Source organism: Phalaenopsis equestris, unplaced genomic scaffold (genome assembly GCF_001263595.1).
Source record: "Phalaenopsis equestris unplaced genomic scaffold, ASM126359v1 Scaffold233033, whole genome shotgun sequence".
Taxonomy (NCBI): domain Eukaryota; kingdom Viridiplantae; phylum Streptophyta; class Magnoliopsida; order Asparagales; family Orchidaceae; genus Phalaenopsis; species Phalaenopsis equestris.
In genome coordinates, this window is record NW_018250988.1 from 16784 (window position 1) to 26277 (window position 9494).

A 9494-nucleotide genomic window follows, 5' to 3' on the forward strand; every position below is an offset into this window, starting at 1 on the left:
GTTGCTTGCCTGCCTCTCGCTGCCGCCCACTCGTTGCCCGCTCGCTGCCGCTCGCTGCCCGCCACAGCCCACCGCTGCCACCTGCCCGCCTACAGGTAATGTTTCTTGTTACGCAGAGCAGGGAAGACGTCATATATGTTATGGGCGGTAGAGCTTAATACTGGAGCACACGCACACCAAACCGTTTTATAAAAAGTATAATTTTTTCTTTTAAAAAAAATACCCAACCAAACATATTTTGTATTTTTGTTTCTAAAAACATATATATCATAATAGTACCAAACTAGTTTTCTAAAAACTTAAAATAGAAAATAAAACAAAAATAAAATAGATTAAAAATAAAAACAGAAATAGAAAATAAAAAGCGATCCCAAAGATATCCTTAGTTTTTTTTTTTTTTTGTATATTACTTTACTTTAATAGCAATAATTCAGTTTAAGAGATTTATAGTCATTGTATTTAATGGTGGTAGCCTTAGACAGCACCAAAGCATTTGAGCATTTTGAAAGATGTTTCTCATAATATTACTAAGCATGGATCTAAAGGAGGCGCCCTTATCCGTAATCAAGGAGGGTGCTCTTCCCCTATGAAATAAGGCATAACAGTTTCTCCCGTCTTGTGGGCAAAAGAGTGATTAAGCATTGGAATCCTAAGCAAGGGGTGTTTAAGAATAGATGTAGGATAGTTGGGTTTCAAACCTCATCAATGTCCTTGTGAATGAACTGCTTCATAGCTTATCTCTACTTATTGCACATTCTTATTTTATATGTTTTCAAATTTCTGTGGTAATCCATATATTTGATGCTCTCTATGCTAGAGTAGTAACATATCTTTGTACTTAAAAAGTTTTACTCTCTTAAGCTTAGACATTTTTTATATTACCATCATATCATTTTCTTGTGGGCACTAATTTTAAGTTTCATAGATAGCTTGTGTGATAGTGTATATTTACTACATTCATTTTTTCTTGATTACCTGTCTCCCACATTCATGCATATCATATTAACCTTTGGTTAGTTTGATTTAGTCATTTACATTTCACTGTGTATAGTATATTGTTACTTATCCCAGCATGCACCACATCTTTTATTCTCGTTGTGTAGGTTTTAAGTTGGGAAGGATTTCAAAATTAATTCTTAAAGTACCTTCTGCAACCCCAATGCATCCCTTGTTAACATGCCTTGAACTAACAAAGAAGCCATAAGCTTAGAAATGTAGGATCACAAGTGGTTGGGTTCTTTTTTCCTTATAATTTTTGTTGTTTGTTCATGATCTCAAGTTGTGTTGTTTTTGCAATTATCAATCACATATCCAAATTGGGAATCAGGGCTTAGTAGTTGAGAGCTTTGTCTTTCAATCAAGAGGTATTGGGTTCAAGGTCTTGCATGTGCAGGGCGTATGTTTGTGTGCATGTGGGAAAAAAATCCAAATTGAGAATAAATTATAGAACACTATTCTCTTTTTAGAAGATAGATCAATAAAAAGAAGTAAAGCAACTTAATCTATGCGGCACTATCCCACTAGTTTTTTTTTTTATGTACTCATTTAAAAAATCATCATCATTAGCTTTATTCCAACTATTTGGAGTTGTCAAACCTAAGAAATCAATTTAATAACCGATTATAACACAAGTAATAAAGAAATTACATATTCAGCTTGGGCATGCTTACTCTTTTTGATAGCCTTGAAATGTTGGCAAAGGTCTTAAAATATTTGGCCAAATGGTTTCAAAATTGTGAAGAATGAAAGGTATGATTGACACACAATGGGCAATAAACCCATATTTAGAAGTAGGGTACCTGTAGCAAGTCCTTGTGCATAACTTTAACTGCCAAACTATAATTAGGTTCTGTAGCATTTTATATGTGAATTTACTTGGTAACGGTTTGTATGATGGTATTGCACATTCATGGTAGAACGCATACGTTTTCTAAATGGAATGTATGATTCATTCTCAGTTGAATGCGTGATATACACTGTTGAAGCCTACAACATATAGTTTTTACCATGCGATTTAAATTTATGAATTTTCTGTTAAACCTTAGCACTAGTAGCATGCTCAGAATATTTAGTTTAAAGAAAATGTACAAAATACCTCACTAAAGATTGACTGGGCGAATGACTCTACCAGGACTGCTTGAGCACCCGATATTGCGTTTTTGAAGCTTCTTCTCTAACGACTAACTAGTTGTGAAATGAAGGTCTACCCTATCAACCCATTTTGAAAACTTCCATCTATAGTTCTTCTCATAAAAGGATTTCCATGAGCTGTAGCTCCTACAGCTGTCAATAAAGCTTTAGCAAATGCGATGCAGGTTTTAATGATAAGGCTTGGAAATAAAGGAAGCTCATGAAATCTGTTGATCTTGTGGCGTGAAATCAAAGTAGCCAAATTGAACAATGCATTGAATCCAGTTTCTGGATATCGTTGTAGCCAGGATTATAAGAGTTCCCTTAGGTGTTAAGTAAATTTGTAGGTCAATGATCTACATATCTTCCTCATGTTCCTGATACCCCCCTATTTAAATTCACAGCATTTTTATAGATTGTAGTTCACAACAATAAACAGTTTTCATGTAGATCATGCCTAAACCGAACAAATGATTGCACAATTATTAGGCCTTGATTCATGTGCTAACTTGACTAGATTGACAGGTTTCTCAGGCTTAACTACTAATAAATTGAAATGAACCCACTGCGGTAAACCTATTATTACTTGTTATATGCAATTTTAATCATAGTGAGTACCAAATTCGAACTTTTTTCATGATCTTCTTCCAGACGAAGTGTTAATTCTCCCATACTTGTTTTAAGCTTTAGCTTGTGGAGGATAAGTAGTAACAATTTAAGTTTGGCGTCCATCATCTTTGGAGCAGTTTCTTACAAATAGCTAATGAATATCACAACTCTATTAGGTACAGTAGTATTTGAATGTCTATGGAGTCTTAGGCTTCAGTTGAGACAGCTTTTTAATGCTTTTGTTGCAGAAAAAGTAGCCAACAAAAAGAAGATTATGTTTGGATGATAACTTTTTGATGTTTTTCCAAAATTGTCTCAGAATAATTGCTATTGGGAAAACATGATAGAAATTGTGCTTGAAAATAAATTTTATGAACATAAATAGGAAGAATAAGCTGCCGCAAACGAAACCTTAACCTCAAAGAATACTCTCACAAAAGTGATGTATCAACCACTTACCAAATAGTGTCAAACTTGCAATCTTAGAAAACTTATGTGCAGCACCAAAGATAGAATTCGTTAACACTTATTGGTAAATGCAACCTTGCGTGCCCTTACAGGAAATGGCCAAAAGAATCCAAAAGAAAAGTTCCTTAATCCTTGTCATAACTTTACTTCCAATATGACTTGTCATACATTAAATAAAACTCCCAAATGAGGAAGCCTCTCCCTCAAAGCAGAATTAGTAATACAAAATGAAGTTCCTTTCAGAGATAACCATCATGAATATGATTATCAATGACTAAAGCGGGAGGAGCGTTTGTAAAGAAACAAGTGAGCTTTTTTTTTAATTCTTATTTATTAATGTTATTTTACAAATCATATTCTTATCATATGTAGAAAAAATGAAATTTGCTATGGAGTGCCACTTCACGTACAGCTCTTTATTAGCTGGTTAGCAATGCCATATGTGCTTTTTACATGATATTGGCATATCTGGTAAAGAAATATTGTTCTCTTGATTCTTTGGATGACATGTTCCATGGAAAAATACAATTCCAATACAGAATAAAGGTTTTGCATCTTCTAGTTCATCTGAAATTTCAGGACTTTCTTGCTTTACTCTGGCAGTGGAATCATATCACAAATACAGTTTGGTGGCAAGACTTTCCTCGTAGAGATGCTCCTGATTATTCACCTCTTTTTGCTACAATCAAAGATCTGAAATCTGATTTTGCCGCTCAGTTAGTTGGTTTTGTAGCATCTCTTATCACTGATGTTCCTAGCCAAGCACATTGGATCAATGATTTGGCCGGATATGACTTTGGAGGCGCTGCTGCTTATCTAATTGCTTCCATACCTGGAATGCAGGCACTATATACCAATTCTTCCGGAATTGATTTCTTCCAACCTGTAAGATATATAAGATTAAATGTGTATTTTTAAGTAGTGTTACGGTCAAATTATTATGTTATAACAATGCATATCATACTGTATCTTCAGTGTAAACTTATCTAGGATAGTTGAGTTCTAATGCAAGAATTGAATGACAAAATGCAAGCTTTGAAAGCACAAAATCAAGTCATTAGAGAACATACTCCGCCCCAGCACAACATATCCACCATGATTTAGATGATGTTGATTTTGTGCCCAAAGTCGTAGAATAAAGCTCGAGCTCGAGCTCGAATTGCCGACTTTAGCATACTCCTGAAATGATGCTCTAAGCTAGAGTGCATATTGTTTTTATTAATTAGAGAGGCTAATTTTAATTTATTTGATTATGTACAAAGAAATGAAATTGAGTCATGCATGTCTAACTTAAAATATTCTCTCTTATTTCATCAGGGTAAAAAAGATAGGGATTTTTTTCCCAATTTTCTCTTAGCCTATTATCTTTATTTTAATCAATTATATATTTTTTCTTATGTCAAATGTAAACTTGAAATAATAAATTTCAAAACATATGCAAATTTTTTTTTTCAATTTCACAGTCTTATACCCAACTTTCATTTTTGAAGAACATTTCCTGCCTGATTTTGCTTTCTTCCTAGTATTTGTTCATTTTTTTTACCATTTTACATCTTTTTGTTATTAGTGATTGTTCCATTCTTTGTGTTTAATGCAGCTTGAGCACGTTGTGCTTTCAAAACATTCAACTTCTAAAAGATATCTTGGTTCCGTTCAAACATCCGTAGTAGGTATAAGCCATAGATTTCATAATGCAATTGATTCAAGAGGTGAACAACTAAAGAAGCTGGCTTCATTGCTTGGGAAGTTTAAAGAAAGTTCATCCGGACTAGTTGAGGTTGTCTTGAAGAGAAACCACAATATTCCTGCAGATGCTAATGCTGTTAGTGTTCTTGTTTCCAACGCTAATCAAGTGTCTAATGGAGGTTAGAAAAAAGCCATTCTATTAAAAAACTGTATGTTGCAAAAGTAAAATCAATGTTTAGTGTGATTTTGATGTGCCTTGAGGCTTGCAGTTGAGTAAGGCATATACAAGGCACCTTGTTCTTTATCTCATTGTTCATGATCAAGGTATGCACCTTATTTGTATGAGGTGTGCAGCCTCAATTTCAAGGTTAGGAGGTATTGGAATTTTCTTATTTGACAACCTAAAACCCAAATTGCGTGTTGATGCAAGTGAGGATGAGGGAGGTTTTTGATTTATATGAGAAGACGATGAAGTATGCTGATACGAGTGAGATGATGAGAGAGAGGCAAAAAAGCAATCAAGTACATTAATGATTCTAATGAATATCCTCCAACTGGTGGCTTTAGGAGAGATTTTTTAATATAAAGTTCTAAATCATAACTAGTTTATTGTAGGATATATTTATTTGTTTATTTTATATTTATTTATTTATTTTAACTTGTTTATAATAATTTTCTTGCTTATTGTTTACTGCTTGTATGATTTTTTATGATGAATGCTTTATTGTGAAAAAACTTGAGCTCAATTTTGTACAATGTTTGTTATCATGGCTTATAAGTTCAAATGCGTTATTTTATACATTTTTAGTTGATTTATTGATTTAATTTTGAGGCTTGTATGCTTTAAAGCACTTTGAAATTTATGTCTTACCTCACAAAAAGAAAATTCTTCAGTATCTAATTGCGTCATTTCAAAATATAGTAAAATTAATAGAATTGTACTTTTTCATGCAATTGATTACATATATTTTACTTGATTTTGTAATTAATGAAGCAATTTGTAATTGCCTCAAATGCACTTTAGGTACATGATGGTTGTGCTTTCACTTGTGTGGTAGAAGCATTGTGCTTTATATTAAGTTCGTTTATAGCAACAATATTACACATGTTCACTTTTTAGCACACAAAAGGAAGTTTAATTCAACATGGGCATGAATTAGGCAAGCATGGAACTTAACAAGATTTTGAAAGTTTGACCAAACATGGAACTGAAAGGACATGTTTAAGGTTCAAAGGTTCACATAGAGTTGAATTGGATGACATATACCATATTAAAATGATTTAAATATTGCTTAAATGATGTATATAATAATGCAAATATGTTTAACAAAAGGAACATAAATATTTCTTAAAATATTGATTTTATACAAGGCAAGAGAAAGTGAACAAGCCGAAGCCGACAAATAATTGTCGAGGGAGAAAGCAAATGACCAACAAAGGAGAATGGCTAGAGAATGGTAGATGGAAAAGCAAGGTTGAATGTAAAAGATATGGAAGTCGATTGCTGCAAGTGAATGAGATGGGATTTTGAGGGATACGATTAAGTATTAGGATAATTAAGCCTATGAATCATATGCTTATTTAAAAAAAATATTAAAGTTGTGTTTTGGGTAGTGGTACAGTGTAGTATCACACTTTTAGTTGTTTGACAAAATTGCATCTTGCAAACTTTAATTGCGTTTTGCAACCTGACCTTGCAACAACTATTAGAAAGCTGTGGTTTGATTTTTTGAAAATAAAATAAACTTGTAATAGACATCTCAGTTTTTTGCACAATAATTTCTTGTGTTGTTGCTTCGCAGCTGCATCTTCAAGCATTTATAGTTGTCACAAACAGACCCTCTATTTTAGCATATAAATTTAAAATTAATTGTTATTATTAGTTCAAAATATGAATTGAATGGTTCAATAAAATATGAAACTATTTGCCACTTCATCGGCCTGGTTCTAGCCGGTTTATTGTGAAATAGATTTAATAAGAGACGTATTGTATGACTAGTTTACAGTTGAACTTTTTGGACATAGACTGTTTGATTGATAACTAGTCAATTGGCATGAGAACATGAATAGCTTCTTTCCTTATGCGTTGTGAGTTTGTGTTAACAATGCTTCATACATTGAATTGTAGTACCTTGAATTTTTTTTATATAATTGTTGAAATATATACATGGATGTTATCATATCTCACGAGGTCCTAAGATGGTATAGATTAAGATAAAATACACTATCATACTTATTTTTCCTAAACAATGCTGCTTTAATCGCATTTTGTGTGCCTAATGTTGAGTGATGCAATATTTAATAGGAAGAAGATATAGGCAACAAAAAAGTTATGAGATCACTGCTCTTTTATTTATGATTTAGTACTTTCACAAGCAAGAAAAAAGAATTCCTTTTTAGTACCTACGTGCTTTTTCGGAATGTTTTGGGTAATATGCAATTTTTTGCAAAGAGTGATGAAATTACAATGATCTTAATCTCTCTTGATGCACCTTTTTTTGTATGTTAGAAAGAAGCTTGAGAATTGCTCTTTGATTTCCATGTACTTAAACTATATAGTCATTTAGGGTAAGAAGGTAATCCATTAAAACCATCATTATTTGACTCGAGATCAAATGTCATAAGTTAAGGATTGATATTAGCCAGCTATCCATCATAAAACTTATTCCAATATTTTTGAAATGAATCCAATTTTAATGATTGGAAGTTTTATGATGTTACTTGGAGCTGATTCTCTAGGACCTATTCCTAATGTGTTGAGAAGTAGGCCTAGGTTTGGTAAACATGATCTGAAAGTATAGAGCCATTGCATAATCTGATTATTTGAGAACTAAATGTTGGCTAGGTCATCATCTACAAGTGGCTCAACATAATTTAACCCAATCACTGCAATAAGTGGACAATTATTGATTAGGTCTAAAACAATTATTTAGTTTGCAATATGAAATTTTGGGGTGATTGGAGAGGCCAAAGAATTCATGGGCATGATAATTAGCAGAAGAATGTGTATCTATGCTATCAAGAAATTAGTTAGAAAGGTGGAAAATCAATGTTATATAAAGATAAATACTATTCCTCCTCTGATCATTCACTTATTTTAGTTCCTTTTCTAGAAATTTTCCATTTTATGTTTTCCGCTGTGAAGAGCATTAATAAATAAATCAAACAAACTCTCAGATATTGGGGAAAGTTACAAGCCATTATTTATTGGTGAGGTTAACATTTGAATGATTAGACATGGTATTAGATGGAGACTTAAAAGATAACATTATTGAGGTGTCAGTAGTTAGTGATAAGTTAATTTTTTTATTATGATATTGGTAAACATAGTTAGGGTTATGCTTGTCAAGCTGAATTAAATGATAGAAAAGAGGAATAATTTCAGTAAAAGATGGATGAATCAATATAGTATTTACTCAAAGAGGAGATGATATTATTAATGACAAGTAAAACAAAAATATAGCTTTTAGTGTGTCATGCTATGAAGTAATTTTTTTGTTAGGATGAATGAACTATTATAATTTATGCTTGAGGAAGAGTTTAATTTATTGTGATGATTTTAAATGAATATATGGTAGATTGTGCTTTGAGTTATTTCATTGTGTAAATGAAATATGTGGAAGAATGTGATATAAGAAGTTTTATTTTTTCCTTTATTAAAAGATAGAAATCTATATCTGATATTTTATTAATTAAAGTTAGAGCATATAGCTATTCATAAATAAACAGGCACAAGGCTTGTTACAAATTAGAAGAGTACAATGCTTGATGAAAATTGGATGCACGTAATGACCTAGCAAATATTAAATTTTAAAGATTATAAGACATACTTGAGCTCCACCTCTATCCTTGTGGTTAGGGAGCTTTTCCACTTTAGTTAGTATGCTTTGGTATTGAAGAAGTTATATTTGATTTTATGTTAACATTTGATCTTAAAGTTATGAAAACATCATTTATGAAATAAATTGAACTCTTAATCAATTTTAAAAATTGAAGTATTAAATTAAAAGATTGTTGCTACTTATATGATTTTTTTTATGGTTGTGAGCCATTTCTAGGGTAACTTCTTGTTGGACGATATAAAATAATAGTTGTCCTATTTTACCATAGAAGCATGAATAGCATTCAGGTGCTATAAACACATAATGAGAATAAAGGAAAAATCAAAATTCTTTAATTGAATTAAATGTGTGATGGAATGAATGATAGTTTTTTTCCTAACTTGGTCCAAGATTTTGGATGTATTGTTGTGGAAACAGATGGTCGGATGAGAATTTGAAGCTTGGCTTATTTTTTACATAGAATATAATAACCTTAAACTAATTTTTTCTGTCACTAATGGGTTATTTGGTTTGTTGAAAAAAATGTACTGTAAAAAAGTCGGTGTAATTTAAATGTAATGCATTAGGAATATTTTAGAGTTGTTTAGTTCGATGTAAAATAAATACAAGAGTTTATATTTTTTGTTTGGTTTGAAAAATAAAATTAATGTAAAATGCAATTTGTGGTGGCGACGTGCAACAACCGATGGTGGCGGTTGGCTGCGTGGGGCATCGATTGATGATGGGGGGCATGTTGGAGGCGACGGGTGGTATGTGGCA

General features: G+C 32.2%; 1 protein-coding gene across 2 annotated transcripts in view; it reads left to right on the plus strand.

Moving 5' to 3' along the window:
* The window catches only part of LOC110038531, a 25231-nt gene that overhangs the window by 4303 nt on the left and 11434 nt on the right, over positions 1 to 9494 (plus strand). The window contains exons 4-5 of one of the 2 annotated variants that reach the window (XM_020743397.1): positions 3787 to 4092; positions 4805 to 5072. In XM_020743397.1, the coding sequence (XP_020599056.1) occupies positions 3787 to 4092; positions 4805 to 5072 (574 nt within the window). The remainder of the gene's footprint in view (positions 1 to 3786; positions 4093 to 4804; positions 5073 to 9494) is intronic. The other variant, XM_020743398.1, reaches the window with a different exon arrangement.